Genomic DNA, 23,347 nt, shown 5'->3' on the forward strand with positions numbered 1-23,347 from the left:
TTTGCAAAAACATATTCAAATTTTGAAAATAATCACATAAATGTGCCCAAAAAATGTCAATTAAAACCATGAAATGCTGCAACATGAATACATACATCTTCAAAATCTTGCAGGAGCCTTATGTTAAAAAATAAAATGAAACTATATGTGTATATAGTATATATACAATTTTGTTGCTGTATCCAGTGTAATTATTATTATTATTATTATTATTACTAATGTTGTGTTGGTGTTTTCTAGTACAACAATTTCCCTGATGTTTGCACCAAAGGGATCAATAAAGTTCTATTCTATTCTATATTATTGTAATTATTATTATTATACATTCTATTGTAATCCATAATCTTCACAATACTGCTACTACAAATAATAACACAAAAATAGGCAACGGCTGTGAAGAAAAATATTACTTGTGATGATATGTATATGTGCAATTTAGCATATTGCTGCTTGTTCTTTAAAACTAATTTGGCACATGTACAGGCAGGAAAGCACCTCTGCAATGCGTCATCAATCACACCTCACACTTACTTTTGTCTATTCAGACCTGGAACATACTAAAATTAAATGCCATATTTTTCTACACAGTACAAGAATCCTGCTAAAACCTGTGCACATGTAAACATGCTCACTGAAACCTTCCATTAAAAAAAAAAAACGCAGTTCAAGCACACAGACTGAAGACACCTGAAGTACTTTGAAAAGTTAGCAGCTCACCAGCACTGACACCCAGACTGTCGGCTTTCTGCTTGCCCATCTTCAGCATCTCCTTGTTGATGTCGCACACCACAGCTCTGGACTCTCGGGACTCATCCTCGGTGGAGTAGTTGTTGGAGATGTCCTGCCACGACGGCGTCTGGCTGGACCGCGCCGCCCGCCGCCTCTGCCGCTCTTCTTGAGAACGAACATACTCCAGGAAACGGAAAGCAATGTCACCTGCAAGGGTTAAGAAATGTTGATCAGTGTTTGTGAAAGCACAAGGTAATGTCCTCAAAAGTCTTGTTTTTATCACAACCCAAACACGTCCCGTTTAGCGTCATAGAGAAGAAATGAAACCAGAAAATATTCAGATTTAAGACCCTGTAGTTAAAGACATTTGACTTTTTTTCCACTTGAAAAGTTATTCAAGTCGACAACTAAGTGATCAGTCGTTGCATGCAATCTGTTGTACCTGTTCCACCCGCCACGTCCAGCAGCTGAGCTCCAGGCTGAGGGTGCATGACGTGCAGCAGTGAGTCCTTCCACAGTCGATGAATCCCCAGACTCATGGCATCGTTCATAACGTCATACTTCTGCGCCACGTTCTCAAACACCTTATACACTGAAAAACCAAAGAGAGAAAAAAAAAAAAGAACATCCGTCCCACTGAAAGTTATTTAGGGTGTATTTTATGTTGTGACTCTGTGTGGATCATGTTTTTCACTTGAATCTTTATGCACTGTTTGGTCAGCTCTATTTTATTATCATATTTATTTTGTTAATACCTTCAATGTTTCCCTTTATTTCTAATGACAGACTCAATCTTCCTCAGCATGGAGGAGATCAAATTTCTAGAAAGATGTTCAGCTATTCTTCAGACGGTTTTATATCTCCAAGCGTCACTGTCAGGACTTTACAGTCACTGTGGTAGTCTTGGTCAGGTTCACTTCAAACATGCCACACCTGACCACATCTCAATATTCATTCAGCTTCATTCAATATTCTTTCTTGGTCCTTCGAGCTTTTTGTTCTTGCTCCCCGTCCATAGTTGATGTCATACAACACTGTCAGAGCTACCTCAGCAGGTCTAGTTTCTATTGGTAAGCCCTGTGCTAAGTCGGATTCACCGACCTTTCTGTTTGTCAGAGTTAGATTGTCCGCGGCATCACTTCAGGAGGACGACCACTGCAGCTCTGATTCATGGTCCTACAGCTCACTCTATACCTCCTGATTACTGCTGCGACTGTGTTTCTACTGTTGTTTTAGTTGGTCGTTGATCAGCCCACAGGTAAAAGTAAGTTCTGGTGTTTGCAGGTCATTTTATAACCATGTTCATGCAGTTTGGCTAATTAGAGGTGCGTTCAGTTTCAGTCAGTGACCACATGTGTAGTGACTTTACCTGCACTTGCTTTCATTGTATCCTACTAAAATGTCAGTTTTTGATTTACTCTACTAGTCAACCTAGAAATAATACAGTTTTTGAGAGGTGATACAATTTGGAATCATGTTACATTTAAATGACACTGCACTCATTTCTGTTGTGTATTGTACAGTCTGCAGTCACAATCAGATGAGGTCAATCAACTGACCCTCGGGTACAGACTGTTCCCGACCCTGGCAAATGTGCGACACAGTAAATGACACTGGATCATAAAACAGCTCAGAGTTTCTCTGTGAGTCACAGAAAGTTGAAACCTTGTTGTGAGGTAACGCTGATAATAAAACAGCATGTGTGAGATGCACACTGTAGTCATGCCACGCCCACACACGTTTTGTCTCCTACAACCTCTACTAAAAACTGTCTAATCAGATTTCCTCGCTTTCATGATGATTTAAAACCAAGTCATATCAACCACTTCTAAATTCGGCATCTATAAAATAAACCAAACAACAAGCATGTTGGTAAAATCACCGCTTATTTACACACTTCAAAGGTAAAGGATTCAACTTAAAGGGTTTAGAGGTTTATTGAAAGTCACTTCATATGCCGAATAGTTAAGCAAATCCTCACGAAGCTAAAATCATCTCAAACGCCGTCTGTCAACGTAGTTACATGAAGAGAGAGTCAGCGAACTCTTAAAGAGCGAGAATTTTCAATGAAGTTTGGTATACACAACAGACGGCGTCTGGCTCACCTCTCTTCGCTTTCTCCGCCTCGGGAACCGTCTCGAAGCCAAAATGTGTACTTCTGTTGTCGGCTTCATCGCTGAAACACCGACAGACCGACGGTCCCCGACAGCAGCCGGACCGAGCTGCAGCTCCGGCGGCGGTCGCGGTGACATTTCGGTGAGAAAGACGGATCGCTCGGCGGACCAGCAGTCTCATGGATGCCGCCATGTTGCCTGATTATGTGACTGGATGTCGTCATCCATATGCGACGGGACGTTTATACTCCAGATGCAATGTACGCTGTTCAGTTTTGGGTTTTTTGTTGTTGTTTTGTTTTGTTTGTTTGTTGTTGTTGTTTTTTTGGTTGTTTTTTTTTTTTTTGTTTGTTTTTTTTTACATTTGATTATGAATAGATTATTGGAATATTAGTAAACGATAACCTAAGAATTAGTTTGCGTTCACGGTGCCCTGGTGCAAGAAGAACTCCAAATGTCTTTTTTTTAGTAATGCTAAATAAATGTATAACAGTGATACGTTTGGGATTTGGGTTTTTATTTTTAAATCCCTCTCACAGGAAATTTGCACTGGAAAAATATTTGATCAAAAAAAAAAAAATCAATCAATAAAACTGGCTTTAAAATAACAAACAATCTGGCTGCTGGTGCACTTTATCAGCAGACTGTGAGTAATTGTAGAACTTTAGAGAAGAAACAATAAATGGATTAATTGTCTGTGGGATGTTCTGTTGAGCTGCAGTTTGTTTCTCTTCACATTTTCATGCAATAATTCCACCAATTTAAAGTCACCTTGACCTAAAATTAATAGAAAATGCACTTGGTGAGGTTCAGGGGTTCCAATACAACATAAAATCAAGATAAAGAAAACACGTTCTCATTCAGATTTTTATTTTCAGCAGCAGGTGTAAAACTCTAAGAAAAAAAAAAGGGCATTTGTGCTCATTATTCTACTTATCAACAACATAATTGTATTCAACCCCATCTAGAATATCATATACAGAATCAATATTTCAGCTTAACCACCAATAAATGATTGAATATATGGGACTTTGTGGTTGATATTAGTAGAGTAGGCTATATCAGATTTATTGGGTTATTCTTAAAAGAAAGCATATAATCAGATTTAACAAAATGATGTAGAGCTGGAACAAATAATCATTAATTCAGTTAACTTTATTTTTTCAGATTGTTTTTAGAGACATCTGGCTACATTAAAAACAAAAGAAAGCCCCAAAACTATGTCAAGTAAAACACGGGCTGCAACTAAATATTATTTTCATTGACAATTAATCTGTCGGTCATTTTCTCACCCAGTTGATGAGTTGTTCCGTCTATATAATGTTGAAAAATGCTCCTCAGTGTTTCCCAAAACTTATGATGACAAAAGATCTTCACAGAGGAGGAAAGATCAGAAAATATTCCTTTTTAAGAGGAATTTAGACTTTTCTACTTAAACAGATTTCTCAAATCTATAAATCAAATATCAAAATAGATGACAACTGATCAGTTAATCAGTTATACTGGTTACAAGTCTGTTGGTGAAGTGTATCAGCATCCATATTTCAGCTCATCTGAAAGCCTTTCTATTTATGTTTCTGCTTGATCATTTTTTATTTCCGGACAAATTGCCAGTTGGAAGAATTTAAAAGCCAAAGTGATGATATCAAAGTCCAAAACCCAAATACATCACCATGTTACATTGGTTTAGCATTATGCTAAATGACATTTGCAGTTTAGTTTTTCTTTCTCTGGGACGCTGTGAAAACAAACTCAATCACAGGCTCTTTGTTATAATTCATTTATATGTTATTCAGCTATTCATCATAAATTTCTTACGTGTTTAGTCATTTTCAGAGAAATCAAGTGCTCATGTGTCTTTGGGATGCAGCTCACTACGACCGTTAACACATCTGTGAGTGTTACATAAGTACTCGATGGTGCTTTAGACGACGCTCCGACGTCAACACTTGATATACAGCACGAGAGTTTGTGATATGTTCAAGAAGGGTTCCATGGGGTAAACTTTTATGCCTTTCTTCCTATTGCAACAGATTAAAGTCTTACATTTTTAAGCTCATAGGAGTCATAGCTGTTTTTCCAGCAACACTTTAAACAACACTTTAATAAGAGCTGGGAGCTGATCTACCAAGTGTACAATTAATGTCCAACCAGCTGAGGTTCATCTGGTTTACAAAGACAAGCATCAAATCCGCACCTCTGAGAAGCTGCAATCTGTGAATTCTCAGCGTGTTTTTTGCAGAGTTAATAACTTCATTAACCAAATGCTGCTTGATTATTTTTAGCACCGTTCGGCTGCCCTGAAGGCCGGGGTGAAATCTAGTGTATATAAACAGCTTTCAGCAGCATAAAGCCGCTATAATAGAAGGGAAATCTCCAGCATTAAACAGGCCGACGCTTGCACTCAAAACCACTGAAGGGCATAAGAGCGCCTTAATTGCAACAGGGTCAGAGACAATATTGCAGATCGAGGCGGATCAACTCAGGCAAGTTCCTGCACGGCGGGTAAACCTGGTTCACAGGGATCTTTTTCAAATCCATAGAGGGAGAGCAGCTCCTTTTCCCTCTAACAGGCTCTGAATCTGCCCGACTTCAGTAGCCTGAGTGCAGAAAGTGGCGGCCATTGTCTTCCATTCTTCTCACTTTCTCGCTCTTACAGTAACCAGACACTGCCTCCTATTGTCCCATTGTTGCCTTAATTACTGGTCGACTGGGGTTCAGGGGGATCTTCTTACTCCGGTCTCTTTTCCTTGGCTGTGGGAAGGTTGACCGGAGGGGGTCGAGGCCTTTTCACAGGGACCCAGAGGAGCCATGATAAGGCACTGTTCAGGATTAATGTTACAGCGACACAATTAGAGGAAAGCATCTTAAATTTAAGCATTCGCTCAACACTTTTGGCAACATGTCTGGTTGTTTGTGGCTAAGAAAGATTATTTTTTAACCTAGCAAGTAATAAAATGATACCATTCTTAAAATGCACCATTAACAAAATACTATTAAAATGATGTAGAGCTGCAATAAAGCGTAACTTTATTTTTTGCAGACAATTCCCTCAGACTGTCCTTGAAAAGGTTCTGGGCATATTGAAGACAAAACAAAACCAAAAAATATGATTAAAACAAGGGGTGCAACTAGTTATTATCATCACTGATGATTAATCTGTGGGTTATTTTCTTCAATTAATCGATCAACAAAGCTTCAATCAGAGTATTTTTCTGCTTAAAAAGAAACTCACGTTGATTCTCAAAACAGTTAAGCATCATGTCACCAGTAGAGGGAGTGAGCGGATCATTTACTGTCCCATGTCTGGAAATGTGTAGTGAGAGATTGCTTCTCTAAATATCTTGCAGCATTGCTTTTTTTGGCTGATTTCCAAATGACTTTCCAATTTTTGGAAGCATCAACAGATTCTTATGCAACACTGATGAGCCCGTGCACAAGTGTTTTGCTTCCCAGGAGACTCACAGGTAACTTCAGGGAAACCAAGACGGTTAAAAACGTTACTGACAAATCCTGAGTCCGCTTTGCTGCATTTGCACCTCCGTAGGAGCTCATTGAGAAGCACGAGCAAACATTTTAGAGGATTATTTTGCCAAGACTTCTATCAAGGCCAGCCCTGAAAACACCTTTCATGAATTAAGAAATCATCCCTGCAAACATCCCAAGTGTTCCAGCTTGTTACACGTCCCCCCGTGTTTGTTTTTATCCTGGTGTTCCAGTCGTAAAGCTGGACTCCTGCTGTTCCCTCTGAAATGTGCAGGTTGCATGCTTGACCTCAGAACAGAGGGGAGCCAATGGGTTACACATGGCACTCCAAATCCCTCCCTTACTCAATCTGGGAGTCATTTCACATATCTGATAGGTATTTAGCTTCACGGGAAGAAAAAAAAAAAAAACAATGAGAGGGTGGTGCAGATGTCCCACCATGCAAACTAAAAATAAAAAAAAAATCCTCCTGCAGCTTTGGATTTTTACACACAGAGCACGAACAGATCTCAAATGGAAAGAGAGAAAGCTTGATCTGATATTTGGGGCCCATATGCTTCTCAGTGACTCGGCTTTCTGATATTGAACTTGAAGGTGAAACAAACTGTGAGCAAAACAAGAGAATGAGCACAACACAGGCTTAAGAAACATGCATACAGTGTTTATTTTGCAACCAGGACACATTAAATAAAACTACAAAGATACTTCACTTATACAAAAGATAGATTATATCCCATTCACATACAAAATAACAATAATTTACTGTATAAATTAAAATTTTCACTATTTTTTTTGCTATTTACAATTTCATGAAAACAATGTTTTGGCCCCCTCGTGACGGTTTCCCACAGGGCTTCTGGTGTTGTTTTCATGCCATCGAGCACTACAGGACATTCACATCGACTACAGTTGGGGAAAAGACAGATAGCGTGGAATTTTCCGATTGACTGGAGGACGGGACAGAAAATGGGAGTTTGCATAATTCACCAGGCTATCCAAACAAATATGCCCTTGTTAGATTTTGACTGTCAGATTTCGTTAGCTTGTGTTTGATTTGAACGCACATTAATTTCCCATCGCTCTCACATCTACGCTTTTTTTTTTTCTCTCCCCCTCTCCACGCATGGTCTGCTCTGAACATCACAGACCCAGGGGCATGTGCTCTTGCCTTGCAATAATTAACATGAGTTACAGTTGAGCAGACAGGCAGAATATAGCACAGAGTCACTTCTTTTTTTTTTTTACAAACTTCTGCTTGGGAAACAATAGTTCTTCATCGCTTTATGGCCCTCAAATTCTGTCTATTTTCTTGAAAAGCAGAAATCGTTTGGCTTGAATGTCACTGCGAAGCTGCATCATGCGTGAAATGTGACCTTTAGTTTCAAGTGCTCAGGTTGCTGCACAAGTACATTACAAAGCAAATAAGTACTGTTTCATCTTGAAAGCAGAAGCTAAATTAAGTGCATCAAAGTTTTCTTTATTTATCCTGCCAGTGAGAAAATATTCGGGGCAACCAACTCCAGAAAAACCTCCTCAAACCTCCAGTCCCACAAGAGGAAAAGCCAATTACTATGCCAATGGTGCACTAGTACATTTTGACCTTTCACAAGTAGTTAAAATGTCACAGCAGCGCACAGAAAACTGTTACAGCTGCAAAGCCGCTGTCAGTTGGTGAGCAGCACCACCGACTGCCTTTTTTCAGTTGCATCTCTGTCTGGGCATATTGTTCTCACTCAACCTTTTGGCCTGAAATCTATGTGACAAGTAAAAGCTTGAGCTTCGGCTGCTGTCGAAGGGGAAAAAAATGCATTCCACCTCTGAGCTAAGTTGATGAGAAAGTAAAAAAAAAAACAAAAAACAAAAAAAATACTTTGACGGGTCTCTCAAATGCTTTGCCGAGAAACAAAATGAAAGAACGGTCATAAATATCACTATTTCCACACTGAATTACATAATATACAACAGCATTCATCCCCCCTCCGCCCCCCGCCCCCCAATCAAAAGACAACTTAATGTGAACAATATGTTCAGTAAATGTCCAAGACTACACATAAGAGCACACAAATTAGAAACAAACATTTCTTTTAAAGCCTCGTCTGTCATTATATGAAGAGTTCTAATCCAAATGTGGTCATTGTAGGGAGAAAAAAAAAAAAGATAATCAAAACATTTCATGTCCATCATGTATCAAAAATGTAAAAGATCCAGTGGAGATGTGTTCAGTTGTGACTGTTGGTAGAAAGATTAACGCTTTCAGTCGCTGGACAAGAACGGGCGAGTTTTTGTTTTGTTTTGTTTTTTACACACAAGTCTTGTTTTGGAATGAAACTCTTCATATCTGCTGTGACCGTGAAGAAGTGCAGACCTTTGTGAGGGACCTCAGTCCGCTTTGTGAAAGAAACAGATGTGAGGAATCTGAGACAAGGGAAGAGGAGATCCTTAAGGCACTTGAACAACCATCAAACCGGAAAGACTCCCACCCACAAGCGAGCAGAAAAAAAGCCCTCAGATCTTCCCCGTGCCTCCCTAAATGGCAGTTTGTCTGCAATCTGTGCCACCCAACTCCCCCCCCACCACCCCACTGCATGAAGCTACTGCTCCTCTCCACCCGAATCCATGAGCGAACGAGTGGGCGCTTCTGCTCTTGTTCTCTGATCTTTTGCGGCGAGTGATTCATCTCCAAAGTGCTGTGATATCTACCTTCCGAGTGACGTCTTTTTCGCGTCTCCCACAGAAAGCTAGCTGTCACGTAAAACACATCAAAACACACACACACACACACACACACACACACACACACACAAAAAAGGTTTCGCACTTTGCATACAGAATTGAAAAGACAAATAAATACACAACTCTTTGGATGGGAGGATTTTGGCTGCGAGTGTTCGTCATCCGTATGAGGCAGTTAGAAGAGTTATACAAAACTGTTACAGCATAAATGTGTGTGTTTATCAAAGACTCCACTTCTTTATCTTCTCCTTGATGCTGATGAAGGTCGCCACTGAACTGAGCAAGTCCTTATTCTGCTCCTGGCTGTTTTTCGCTGCAGTGTGGAGGGTGCGTATTTATTTATTTTTTGTTCTTTTTTGGAGGTATGTTGATTGGTAGGGACATCCGTGGGTGATGCAAATGGCTTTCTGCATGTTAAAAGCGTCCTTGTACGTTTGCCAGTGGAGCTGCGGATCTTCCTCCATCCAATCTTTTGCTCTCCTCTCCCACACCAGCGACAGCCCCGCCTGCTCCTCTGCTGCTGAGCAGGAACCGGAGGTGCCCTGCCGCCGCGCCGCTCGGGCCCATTAGCAGCAGTTCACTCAATCAGTCGTCATGAGCCGCTCAGTTCGTGGGCTCGTTGGCGTAGCGCCTCATAGAGTTTTCATTGTCCGAGGGCCTGCAGTCTGACGGCCCCCATACGGAGTAGCTGTGGGTGGCGGAAACGTTTGGCTTGAAAAGGTGGAGCGCAGCAGGAGCGCTAGTTGCCCACCAGAGGGCTGAGGTCGCCGTGGTGGTTCTTTAGCTTCTTCTTGAACAGGGAGATGGTGGAGGGCCGGTACAGGATGATCCACGGCTCAGAGGACGCCGTGCTCTGACTGCAGCTGTCCGACCCGCTGACCGTCGGGATGTTCGGGGACCTGAGAGGACAAACGAGGAGGAGACGGGAAGAGAAAGTTAATAAAGAAACTGTTCAATGTAAGAAGGAGGGAAGCTTCATATGACCTTCTACGTCTGTCTGTCTGTCTGCATGTGTGTTCATATTGGAGCATTCATTCTGTTTTTATAAGTTTCGGTGGCTTTAATCAGCTAAAATGAATGTTACAGAAATCATGTTACAAAATCTCAGTTCAATTTTGAGAAAAAATACCACATTCAAGGCCATTCGTCGAGTATATTTAAGCCCCTACTATATGTTTGAAACAAAAAGTAAAGCTTGCTTTGCACCAAAATAAGAAATCTTCTCTCTGTTTTTTATTAAATTCATGCTCAGGGTGGGAGAAGAAAAATGTTTTTTTCATTTTATTTTTACTGGGAAATAAAACAACAGCACTGCGCTCAAAGTGTTTAAACTAATATTTCAAATTTTAACTTGTTTTCTTTCTAATTTTTTTTTATTCTTCTGCTGCCTGTGTGGTTGCGACAAGCAGAATTTGAACTTCGTACGACAAAAAACAGTAGTAGACAGCAACACATACAATTCTAAAGTTGCTGAACACTAAAAAACACGTTAATTTTTAATGCAATTGTCTCATTTTCCACCAACAAAACTAAGACAATTCTGCACATTTTGACTTCAAATGTGTGACTCCTCATCCAGTGCAGCGTGAACGAAGCACACTGCAGATAAAACCGTTAAAACCTGATGCCTTGGTCGACCACTCACGCCTCCAACATCCTCGTACTTACTTGACTGTGACGTGCAGCAGCAGCTTTGCCACCATGGCGATGACGGTCAGTATGAGGAGAGCAGCCAGAGCGTAGATGGTCCACACTGCGAGGAGGGAGCGACACAGCAGCAAGACATCAGAAATCACATCACACACGCCATAATGGAAACAAACTGAAGCAGACTGAAAAGATTAGCAGGCGAGGAATTGTTCAAGCACTGCTGGCACACCTGTTAGCAGTGTTCAGCCAGCAAATTGTCAAGAAATGTTGATGCATTATCAGCACACATCTGTTCTCTTCTGGTTGAGAACTACATCAGATGGCGGAGAAAACATTTGGGGGCTCGGAGAGAATAATATTTGAGGGAAGTAGAAAGCAGAGAAAAACACGTCAGTCCACCCTGCGAAGCCTTTGACGAGACGGCTGATTGTGATCAGCAGGGAGACCCAAAGTAACTTCACTTCTGAGTCACTGACAGCGTCACGTAGCATTATTTCCATGTATGATCACAGCGAGTCACAGTGGGACAAAGCTTCGGGAACATTTCGACACATGATTTTAGTGCTTTCAGAGAAACCGGGTCATGCTGCGTGGGAATTCTAGCTGAGAAACCTCCCACAGCATCGCCGCAGAGGTGAGAAAAGGTGCAGTAGGTGCAGAGTATCATGGGAGGTAACATACTAGCGCTGTGGCCGGTGGTCTCGCCGCGTCCAGCCCACTGACCTGGCATGTTGTGCTCCGGTTTACCGGGGCTGGACGTGATCACATAGAGGATCTGGGAGGAATGTCCGTTCGACGTGCTGTTGGATCTCTCGGTGACGCCGGCAGGCAGCTGGGGCCCCGTCGTGCTGGAGACGTCCTCCCTCTCATCCTCCTCATCTCCTTCAGCCTCTGTTGTGGTGTCTTGGCTCCGGAGCGCTGAGGAGACAAGAGGAAGACGTGATTCAGACGGGTTGTTTCCGAAGCTATCAGGTGGAGATTTTGGATGAGAAAAAAAAAAACTTTATTAATCCTGAAGGAAACTCTTGTGTCAGATATTGCCTCAAAACAAAACAGAATGACATATACGGTAAGAAACACAGCGCCTAGCAGATAAGCAATAAGACAATAAAGAAAGAAAATAAAAGCAAAAAAAAAAAAAGTAAGTAAAAAGTAAACTAAAATGAGACAAGGATGGAAAAGTAAAAGTGATGCTGGCAATAATACAGAGGTAGCACAACGTATGATAATAAAATAGTTAATGTGAGTAACAAGATCAAACCACAATCTACTATAATTACAAACAAACAACAACAGTAAGTTTACAGCATTAGGTGACATTTCTACTGATAATGTGACGACTTGCATGAGCAACCTGCAGATATTTCAGCTTCAACAGCCATGAATCTCGTTCTGAAGCTTAAAACAGCAGCGTTGATGAATACAGTCCTACTAGTGCAGCGTTACAGGTTTTGGTTGTCTGTAGGGTGACGATAATTCCATATTATTCCCATGAAAGTGGTACAAAAGCACGTTGTGTTAATTTATCGCTTCAGATTTTCATGCCAGCAACAAGGCTTAGAGAAGAGTCGGCTTCGGTGAGCCAGTCAGTAAGTTAGTCTTTATTTTACAACCTTTGATTTATTTTTTTTAATCTTCTTAACTATCACTTATTTAGTCTTCCTCTATTATTTGGGTGTGCATCAGTCTTTAAAACTATCATCCTATGTTTTGTCTATTGCATTTGATTTGTTTGAAAACGGCTATAAAGAGTGAGTTTGATTGATTGATTGATTGACTGATTGAGACCGAGTTTACATCCACACAAGTTCTAAACTTGGTTTTTAAAACGTCCCTCCACATGAAAATGCAAACAAAAAAAAACAATCGTCAGCTCTTATTTTGCCATTTCTTATCTTTGTGTTTATTCATGTGCGTGTGTCCTTGCTGCTATTTCTGTTAGACGTGTAAACTTCTGGTAGCTCAGCATAATTGTTGAAGAATTGCCGACAGGTCAAAAGGTCTGAGGCCAACCAGAGAAGATATGTTTACACTCCTGAAGAGGTTTAGGGTTTCAGGAAGAAGAACCTCCAGTAGGTATGATAACTGATAACAGGGTTACATTTATATCTATGTCTACTGACCAATGAGAAGAAATCAGTTCACTATTAAAGCTGTGATATTTGTACTTCTTCTCCGTATTGTACACAATGTTAAATCTGCCAAAGTGTTTTGTGTTTCCTGAGTTTAATGATATCGCAAAATTTCCACAACACCTCAACCACCAATCAGAGCTTTAACCCAAACCTTGAAGCGTGTTGGCCAATCAGAAGCCTAAAAAATAAGCTATTAACAGTAATAGCAAGCTACCAAAGTGTTGCACGGTTAAACTGATAGATATTCCTTAATATAACTTGTAACACACCCTGTTAGCCACGTTAGCATCAACACTACTTTGGTCACCACTGTACAGAACTAAACCATGTCAATAAAGGAGATAATGGTGCCAAAAACTCACTTTTCCAAACATTTTCTGTCACCTAAAGCCGGACTGCATGTGGACAAAGGTCTAAAAAGTATATTGGATGGATTGCTAGGAAACTTAACGCTGAGGAACCCACGTCTTGATTTCTACTGCCACCATGACACATTTAGTTTTTAGTAAAATATCACTTAAACATTTAGAGACGCATGCCCTGCTTTGGATGAATTTGAATGAGTCAGTCGTTTATGTAGCATCACAATGAGATCAACGTTATAATCCGTCCCATACGGGGATTTATGACTCTTATTGTTGTTGCTTTACATTCTGTCGTAACGCACAGCTGAAATGAAATATTTAATTTCTCACAAAACAAACAACAGTGTCACCCGGCAATGTGGCATCGACTTATATCAGCAAGACTCCATGTAGCTCGACATCATTTGCATTTCATTATCCATGAGCTTTCCATCCTTCAGCGGCAATATGAAACGGTTGGAGACAAGTTTAGAGAAGACAGCGGAGACAAAACAGCTGTTGTTTTCATTATTCATACTAATTCATTTTGTCCATTTTGCAATGCATAAATCATTTCTCAGTAGTAACGTTAGTCGTTCCATGAACTTATTAATCCTGCTAATATTACTCGCCTTCAGCCACAGTGTGCAGCGCTGAAGTATTGCAGTTCTATACGAGGCGACGTGTCACCTCCTTAAAATGTGGCTGTTTCTGTGGAAGATATTTTTCTTAGCTCTCGGGTGGAGGAGTGCTGAGTGGAGTGCGCTGTGTTGGAGACACGGCAGAGGAAAAGCTCTGCCATGTTGTTGTAATTTCTACAAGTTGAGGACATAGATCACTTAACGCCCCTTTAATTATTCCTGTGTGTAAACTGGGCCGCTGCAGCAAGCACGCAGTAATAGGATACATCATGTTGATCACGCTGTTGAAAGTATATACAGCCGAGGCACGAGTGAATATTTAATACTAAGTGCATTTGTTAAGAAACAGATTGACTTTGTAAAAACACTCAAGCGTGCTGTAAACATGTGGCGCTGAGGGCTTTTTTTTTTTTCCCTCTCCACTCCAGACATCATTCAAAAAGTGTTTGCAATAAATCCTGTTTGCTTTAACCTGCTTACAGCACCACATGGGCAGAGTTTGCTTCATAAAACAACGGTGCCAGGGAGCATGGACTATTTCAACTCATTTATGTGTTCCCAGAGGGAAGCAATATCCTAAATAAGATCTCCTCTGCCTTTCATTTACTTTTCCTAAACATAGATGTGATTTATTTAAAATTGCTGTGTGATTCTGAGTATTTCCCTCCGAAACGTTACTCCTGAGAAACAAACTGTGGAGCGTAACGTCTCACTCACACTGATATTTATGAGTGTCACTTGACTCTTAGGTTGTTTTTTTTTTTCTTACATCTTAATTTGCAACAAGGTTTGCTGACGAGCGAATCAATCAAGCTGTGACTGTAATCATGCAAATGAGATATTGCGCTGCACTTATCTGCCACAAACACATCTCACAAAGAAAAGAGATGTTTACACTCATGTCTCTTTCGGTTGTGCCTGTGGGTAGGAAGTAAAATTAAGATATCTGTGATCTCAAAAGCATAGAATCAAAACTGTAAGCTTCAGAGGCCAAATTCACTAAACATCCTCGGGCTAGCAGCAGCACTCAGAAGAGAGTTCTGGTTTATTTCGGCCTGGTGTGTTTCAATGAATGCGGCCATTGTGGCTCTATGGGTCATGCTAACTTTGTACTCTTCACTTCCGTTGGCGAGATTTAAGGGAAGTCGCACAAAACGGTGGACAGTGCTTGTCGGGGTCATTTAGAGTGAGCAGCTTTCCACAGAAAGATGGATTTAAAATGTGGGTTTTCAGTCAAAGTGAAGTTAAATGCAAAAAAATAGCCGCCTGGGATGCACATTGGGCAACTGCGTTAGGAATCATCACACTAGCAGACTGACCTAATCACTGTTCTATTTATCTGCCACACCGAGTTGTTCATGTGTGGCTTTCGTTGTAGGGACGGACGACCAGAAAGACAAAGTACATTGGGAAACTGGTGGTGTTCCTGTGCTCACCGATCTGCTGCCGAGGATTCATTTCTGTGTTTACTTTCAATCTGACTTGAAAACAAACGTGTAAAAGGATTCATGTAAAAATCTGCCCTCTTTAAAAAGTTTGCGCCAACTAAAACAACATTTCCTCGAATCAAAATGCAACGTTAGTGTGACACAGTAGTGGAGCCACAATCGGTACCTCAGTGGGAAATTCGCCGGGTCGAAATAAGTTCTTCTTTAACTGGCTGAGTAAGTAAAACCCCAAATGTCCAAAAGCATATTTGACTGCAGGTGAAGCTAATGAGGAATCAAAACTATGCCTTTTAGATTATCTTCGACTTTCTAAGTACACATTAAACAATCACCAACTGAAATAAAAACAGAAATAAAGGTGAATTCATGGCTACAACCATCCATCCATCATCTATACACCGCTTAATCCTCACTAGGGTCATGGGGGGCTGGAGCCTATCCCAGCCGACTCAGGGTGAAGGCAGGTTCACCTGGACAGGTCACCAGTCTATCACAGGGCTACACTTAGAGACAGACAACCAAGCACACTCACATTCACACCTACGGACAATTTACAATCACCAATTAACCTCAACATGTTTCTGGACTGTGTGGGATGAAGCTGGAGAACCCAGAGAGAACCCACGCTGCACGGGGAGAACATGGAGACTCCACGCAGAAAGATTCCGGTGCCCCCACCGGGACATGAACCAGCGACCTTCTTGCTGCGAGGCAACAGTGCTATCCACTGCGCCACCCTGCAGCCCAGCTACAACCAGATGATCCATTAAAATGCTCCTCCTCCACTGATATTATTAAGAAAGTTCTTTGGTCGGTTGTTTTAAGCAATTTGATTTGATAACTCAGCTGGAAAAACATCACGTCAGCGGTATTTTACTGACAGACATCATACAGTTCAGTAACTTGACATATGAAAAATGAGACTATTTCATCCCTCCATCTTATTTAGCTAGTTCTAGATGCTTCTGTTTATCAATCTACATTTTATTTGACGTCAACCTCAACTCTGCCTCTGTCTCTGCAAGCTGCTCGGTAAAAGTTGCTCTCAGCAGCTTTGCGATTAAGTCCTAATCAAACACCCGGGACTACTTGCAAACACTATTTGATCCGGGGCCTGTTCCACTCTTTCCATGAATGGTGGTTGGATGTTAAAGCGGCGTGGGATGTTTATTCCTTTTCACGTAATCGCTCAACCTGACTGTGATGTTCCCAGAACTTCCCACATGTTCCCCATTTGCAAACAAAATACCAGGCTTCAAACCCAGTCACAGCTGAAATGCGCTGCCATCGTCATCTGAGAGCGTTTATCCCGAAATTACCACTTAGACCACTCAGCCTGCCACCAAGATGTTAAACGTATTTAGCGTCGACACTCAGACTAACTGTTGTCTTTCTCTTTCGCTGTCTGTCCTCCCCTCTCTACCTGCATTTTGTCTTTCTGTAGAAACCTGTTACTCTGGGGGGGTGACCTTTTCCCATATGCTGTCTCAGATTGTTTTTCTGGGCTACATGATGTCTCACGCAGAACAAGATCCACGATGGCAGGAGAAAAAGGATTGTGCTTGTCCTGAGGTTAGAAGATTTCGACCTTGCGATATTGTTTTTTTACTGTAACGCCACCGGGCGAGGAAAAAAAAAAGTGACACAGGATTACAAATGGAGGCAGAGAGGAAGAAGACTGCCTCTCACTGTAGCCAGCTATGAGCTTGAATGTCACCTACGCTGAACAACATCAGGGTGGGCTTTGATTATTTCTCCAGACCAATAAATCATTTATGGGGCATTCAGACTATTCACGGGGGAACATAGTATGTAAACAATGCTGGACAACTTCTCTGTTTCCAAGAAAATCTTTTAAGTTAAACAATTTGCAGTGAAGATCTTCAACTTTCCACGCGCTACTTCCCGACTAAACATCTACTACACAGTGAAATCAGGCAGGCGTGATGCATAGCATGGCAGTATTTTGTATGTAGGTGGCATAAAAACTTGCTGTGCAATTCACCAAGGAACACACTCTGGAGAGGCAAAGCAGCCTGCCGCCGCTTGATAAGAGTGAGTTCCTAGAAAAACAAAACAGTATTTAAATATGCAGTATCACCCGGGGCTGTGAGACATTGACTAGCAAATGAAAAGAGAAAAGGGCCTGCCAGTGGCGTGACAACTGCCTGAAACCGGCGACAGTCTACTGAACGAGGGCTCCTATGCAAAACTCCGCTGCAGAGCCAGCACACATGTGACCATACAAACGTGTCTGTTGGTGGTTTTGGAGGGTGCAGTAGCTCAGGCAGGTTGAACGGATTGATAATGTCAGATACTATTCATAGGCTTTGAAGATCTCACCTTGGTAGAGAAGAGCAAATCCCTGGGCCTGGTTGGTGCGATCCGAGTAGAAGTACAGTATGACGAAGTCGCCTGTGACGTTCAGCAGCTCCCGCGGTGGACTGCGCCAGTCGAAGCGAGCCACCACCTGGTTGGTGTAGCCGTCCAGTAGCTCCACCATGTCGGTCTGGTCGGAGATGTCAAAGAAGGTGAAGTTGAAGAGGATGGCGGAGGCTCCGGGGACCTGCACAGTCCAGTAGCAAACACGGCCAGCGCCATATTTGTCGGGGAAGTCGGGGGAGTAGATGACTCCCGATGGAGAGGTGTAGTTCCCACCGCACGCCCCCACTCGGGCTGGAAGAGAGAGAGCACAGTGTTTAGTCTGTAATCTGATTACTGGGTTATTTTTGGTCTTTGAGGGTCTTGTTTGTGGTTTGATGGCATCGATCCAGACACAGGATTGGCATTCTCCCCAACGTTGACTTTATTAAGCGGTCATGGTGTGATTGATTAATTGACTATCAGCTACATTACTTTGGTCACAGCTCACTCAGTTTCCAACACAACAATGGCTGACCTCATATTATTTACATTAAAATTGTGAGGATCACTACTCCACATCAGAAGATACCTTGAATCAGAACTGCGGCAAAATTGGTACAGAGAGTTCAAAAAGCTGTATCAGTACAAAGCTAATAATGAAGGTCACTCAAACTTCAGGTAGAAAATGTATTTAATACAAAAATACTGGAAACTAGGGAGCAAACTATTAACCCTCTGAACCCAAAAACCTGCTGGTGGGTGTGAAAGGCTTGTTGTCTTTACAGAACTTACACTGTTCATCAGAGCTAGAAACTGTAAGAGCAGAGAAAATCATAACATTTGCAATTTTCTGGCAGTCATTGAACTACTCAACTGTAGTTTTATCCATTGTTGGAAAAAAATGAATAAAATCCTGAACCTAAAATTGTGATATTTCATTCAAATCACTTCTTTTCTGCGTGTCTCATTGAACAATTAAAAAATTCTGCCCAACTGTGAAGTCATTTGTGACTCAGCTGTATCAAAAATTCTGTCACTTTTCGGCTGAACTGCAGGCTGTGTTTAGCAAAACAAATTAAACATGTAAGCGGAAAAATATATAGAATCTGTACTGTGTAGAGCCATCATTTGTTTTCTAGCTTTCTAAACACCTTTGAGCAATAAGAAAATGTTGTACCTGTTGATTCTGGGGTTTTTTTGTTGTTGTTGTAAAATAATATGTTTAAAGAAATTCAACTTTTCTTCCTTTTTTTTTAATGATTTGTGACATTACAACTTTGTTATGCTGCACAGAAGACATTTTTTTTTTAGCTCTCTCTACTTGGTGCCGTGGCTTGACTTTTTCTAGAGGTCCACGACTTTATATTAAAAATAATATAAAATAAGAAATACTCAGAAACTTGCTTGGGGTTCGAGGGTTTATGTGTAAAAGCGTGGAAGGCCGTAGGTTTCATTCAGCCTTCTGCAGAAGAAGTAAAGCTTAACTGAACATAATATACTGATTAAAGTTATTAACAGTCAACTGTACGTACTAAACCTGAAGATTGGTGACCAAAAAGTTTGTTTATCCAGAATTCTTGTGAAAAGAAGGTGTGAAAGCCACCAGTCAGTGCTCACTGTCAAAGATGATGACCCAGCCGTCTCCTCCGCAGGGCTGCGTGTGGTCGCCGAAGCAGACGTGGTTGCACTCCATGCTGGGCGACTCGCCGTGGTCGTGAAGGTCCACTTCATTGCCGCAGAAACAAGCGTATCCTGACTCCATACCAGCGAGCTGCGAAACACAAAATGAGTTGTGCAAATCATTGCATCAGCAAGTCAAAACAAACTTGGGGCAATGCGTCCCATAATGCTATTCATTATAAATCCATTCGACACGGGTGCCAGTGAGAAAAACATTCGGGGGGGACGCACTCTGACGAGTGACAAAACACATTTTGTGGAGGAAACACAAACATTTAGGCTTTTTTTTCTATTCCTCCATAAAATTATACATGATTATGTAACAGCTTTTCATGAATATAAAATGAGCTTTCAAATACGTCGAATAAAAGTAGTTTTATATGGTTTAAGTTTCTCGTGCTAGTTTTATGTGAAACTGTGCGAACATGAAGTAAACGGTTGACTATACGTAGCTCCTTCTCTCTTTGAAATCCAGAGTCTAAAGGGCCCTAATTGCTCTTTCTCCCTTGATTACAAGATGCTGTAATGTGAGTCAGTATAACCACAACCTCTCAGCTGATTAGAAGCCTCCTTTCAAACAAACAGCTGCACACGGGGCGCAGAGAATAAACCTCACAGAAACAACACCTATCTATCTTTTAAATCAAAAACTGTTCCTGAAAGTGCCGGAGCGGGAATGTGCGACGACGAAAAACCTTCGCACGTCTCGACCTCGCCACCGCCGGCCGCTTATTCTCAAAAGAGCTATTGTCCCGTGTTCAAAAGGACGCCATTGTTCGATTTTCAGCCTCCAAATGAATTCGCCCAACTGAAGGTACTGCATCATTTCCCACTCGGCGTCTCTCCTCATTGAAAAGGAATTCATGTATCGAGACGTATCACGCCACGTCCTTGTTGCATTATTCCATCTGATGCAGCAACGCTTGAGAACACCAACACGAATGCTTTTGGCGCCGCAAACACCCACTCCAGCACTCATCAGGCATGCTCTTTGTCAAAAAGTCACACGGGATCCAAACTTCCGAACACTGACGTTTCACATCTACATCGAGGACGGTGACAGTCCAAGGGTAGGCAGACGATGCCAATCTGTCGCCATTTCCTGTAACATCTGCCCAGCTGGGTGGGGAAGGGGGGGGACCTGTCTGTATCTGTCAGTGCAGACAGAGCTGAACCGGATCTGCTGAGACAGAAAATCAACACCTGGCACTGTTTGCAGCTGGGACATTGACATGCCAGATACAGAGATGAGGAAGCGCGCTGAAGAGGAGGTGCCCACTGGGCTAATACCCATTCATTTCCGGCTGTCAGCTCTGATTACTCTGATGATTCGTCATCTGTTGGTCGGTTCGAAACAAGAAGTCCGACTACAGAGGGCATTGTGGCGATAACTGCCAGGACGCTGCCCATAAACTGCAGATGATTTACATAAAAGCCTGAAGACTCCTTGTGTCCAGTTCAAACACGACACTGGCAATTTACTGGATGTTTGCTCATCCAATAAGCGGACACAGTTTTAAGGGCCAGGATAGATTACCTACATTTTTCTCTATGTTATTTTTTAATATTCTTCTCCAACAGAACCTGCCAGCTTTAATTTGACTACACATTAAACGTGTGCGTCTCCTGGGCTGCAGGTTTTCTCTTTATTTGCTACGGTTCTAATTTAGCTCCAAAACTCACCTTGTATCTTTGCCTCCTGCAGAAGCTGATGCAGTTCTGAATGGTGAGCTTGTTGGAGGTTTGGCTGGTGCCGGACAGAGTCGGAGGGTCACCGCTGTCTTTGAAGCAGCCCAGGTTTCCGGGCACTGTGGGGGAGACAAGACCAGAGTGAAAAAATGACAACGACTAAATATAACTTGCATCACATACTGACTCTCAACATTTCTACGGTTTCATTTGGTAGACGCTTTCATCCAAAGCGACGTACATCTGAGAGCAGATACAACACAAGCAAGGATTCTCATGCAAACATTGTGGTGCAGTGAGGACATTTCCATGTTTTCTCATGCATAGCAGAGATCAGTTCAAAGGTGTGATAAAGTTTAATTACATCCTTCTTTTGGATGTTTATTTAATGTCGCCTAATCAAATCTACAAAGGCAGCAAGTGAGCAGGTATGGCAACAGATAACTCTATTTTTTCAACATTTATTTGGAAAATGTGTTTCACTTTGGGAGGAGAGTCGGTTCAGTGGAAAACCTGGTTTGTATTTCATCATGTGCTGCACACTCCTCGCTCGTCTCATGGTTTTGTTTAACTTGTTCAGGCTTTATAATCATGTTTGTGATTAACACTTCACCTCATTGACCCACCCCAAAGAACAATCTATGATGACACACTCAACAAGTATTCAGGCCTCTGTTTGAAAGTTTCAGCGTGAATTGCCAAGAGGCAAGCCAACTATTTGGCTTCCGAAGAAACGAGAAGAGGAGAAGGAGGAGGAGGAGGCGGCAAAGGAGGACGAGGAGAAGGGAAAGAGGGGGTGAAGGGGACGTGGATGTTTGAGTCATGGCGACAGAGAACTTGAATCTAAAAAATGTACGCAGTCAGATGTGAGAGCAAATACAGATTAGGAATAAAACATTGTCGACTCTGTGTGTGCATGTGCGATGAGAGAGCTCATTTTCTAAGTCTGACGTGCCAACGAGGGGAAAAAAAGTATTTGACAAATGGCAATAACTGGAAGGAGACCAAGTCCAACATCTTAGATGTATATTAAACTCAGTTCTTTAAGATTAATATTAATCCATAAGACCATGAAAGTGAAAATAGAAAATAGGCAATTATTTTAAATGAATGCTACGGTATTGGTTTTGGACTGCTGTCAGACACACACTTTGGTTGAGGTTTTCATAAAGTGATGGAAGCAGCCACAACACTTTTATATCTTAGTTCATTAGTTTTTTTTTTTAAACTTTCTTGAACTATATAAATGTTTGCTTTTCTTGTGTGTGGGCAAAACTTTGCGATGTGTGAAACATTCCAACAATCACAGACAGATCAGCGAGCAGAGCGATAGATAGAAGATGCATTGTGACACCCTCCCAGATCACATTCAGACAGATGAATCAGCCTGCCTCCCCTAATCCACTGTGTATTCATCAAATACTATGCAATCTTTTAAAATCTACCACAGTGATTAAACACTTTGGTCTTTAAATTCAATGTAATAGCTTGGGAAGTGCCAATAAAGCCTCCAGCAGTCTTTATCCCGTTTGTGATTTGTTTTTCGCTGCGATTCCAGCGGGCTAACTCGGGTGTTTCATTTAAAGGCTCTGAGGTGAAACGAATTTGACAAACAGAAGTAAATCCACAATCTAAAAGTAATTTTCCCTGCAAGTATGAAAAAAAAACAGCTCTTTTGCCTAATTGGAAGTGGTGTCATCCAACCGTTGGGTATGAAAGAGCTCGTTAGAAAAAGGCAGAAAACACAAGAGCAAAGATTGTGTTCACAATCGCTGTCGATAAGATACGAGGACGCATGAATCAAAAACATGTGACATCATGAAACATCATTGTTCTACACTGAGCTTCATCTTTAAAACAGAGATCAAAGAGTGTCTGGTTTTAAATCTAATTTCATGCAAAATCTAATACTTTAACAGGAATTTAAACTACTAACAAGTCAAATCTGACATTTCAATCATGCACTGGCACCGCAGTGTTGGAATCCAGGAGTATAATGACATTACAGCTTTCGAATTTGGAACATATGATGAGTGTCGGCCCGTGACATTTATGTTGAGTGATTCTCCTGAATGCAAATGCAACACAGCAGAGAACACAGCCGTGTAGCTGCTCCAAGACATTCATTTGATCATAAGTTAGGTACTACACACAAGCATGTCCTGTGTGTTTGTGCGACAGCGGCGTCTGGCTTTGTGGATGCACCAAAGTTTGACAACAAGCTCAGAGACTGTAGAGCGGTTTGTCCCCGGACACTGTACACCGACACTGTCCTAGAACTGAGGATCTCTTGAGCTTCGCCTGTCATCACATGAGCTCTGCCTGCTCGTCTGA

The 23,347-nt window shown here is 41.7% G+C and overlaps 2 protein-coding genes across 3 annotated transcripts in view; both read right to left on the bottom strand.

The window, feature by feature from the left end:
* Positions 1–3,040, bottom strand: part of coq5 (coenzyme Q5, methyltransferase) — a 9,080-nt gene extending 6,040 nt beyond the window's left edge. Inside the window, exons 1-4 of the mRNA XM_008279891.1 lie at positions 2,835–3,040; positions 1,172–1,321; positions 718–936; positions 532–547 (exon numbers count right to left, since the gene is read on the bottom strand). Of these exons, the coding sequence (XP_008278113.1) occupies positions 532–547; positions 718–936; positions 1,172–1,321; positions 2,835–3,036 (587 nt within the window). The 5' untranslated portion in view covers positions 3,037–3,040. The remainder of the gene's footprint in view (positions 1–531; positions 548–717; positions 937–1,171; positions 1,322–2,834) is intronic.
* A 3,929-nt stretch (positions 3,041–6,969) lies between these two features.
* The window catches only part of kremen1 (kringle containing transmembrane protein 1), a 63,884-nt gene continuing 47,506 nt past the window's right edge, over positions 6,970–23,347 (bottom strand). The window contains exons 4-9 of one of the 2 annotated variants that reach the window (XM_008279887.1): positions 21,008–21,132; positions 19,262–19,415; positions 17,624–17,956; positions 11,436–11,630; positions 10,731–10,815; positions 6,970–9,961 (exon numbers count right to left, since the gene is read on the bottom strand). In XM_008279887.1, coding sequence (XP_008278109.1) covers positions 9,802–9,961; positions 10,731–10,815; positions 11,436–11,630; positions 17,624–17,956; positions 19,262–19,415; positions 21,008–21,132 — 1,052 coding nt within the window. In that variant the 3' untranslated portion in view covers positions 6,970–9,801. Of the gene's footprint in view, positions 9,962–10,730; positions 10,816–11,393; positions 11,631–17,623; positions 17,957–19,261; positions 19,416–21,007; positions 21,133–23,347 lie in introns of both variants that reach the window. The other variant, XM_008279886.1, reaches the window with a different exon arrangement.

The sequence above is a fragment of the Stegastes partitus genome, unplaced genomic scaffold (genome assembly GCF_000690725.1).
Source record: "Stegastes partitus isolate 25-593 unplaced genomic scaffold, Stegastes_partitus-1.0.2 Scaffold174, whole genome shotgun sequence".
Taxonomy (NCBI): domain Eukaryota; kingdom Metazoa; phylum Chordata; class Actinopteri; family Pomacentridae; genus Stegastes; species Stegastes partitus.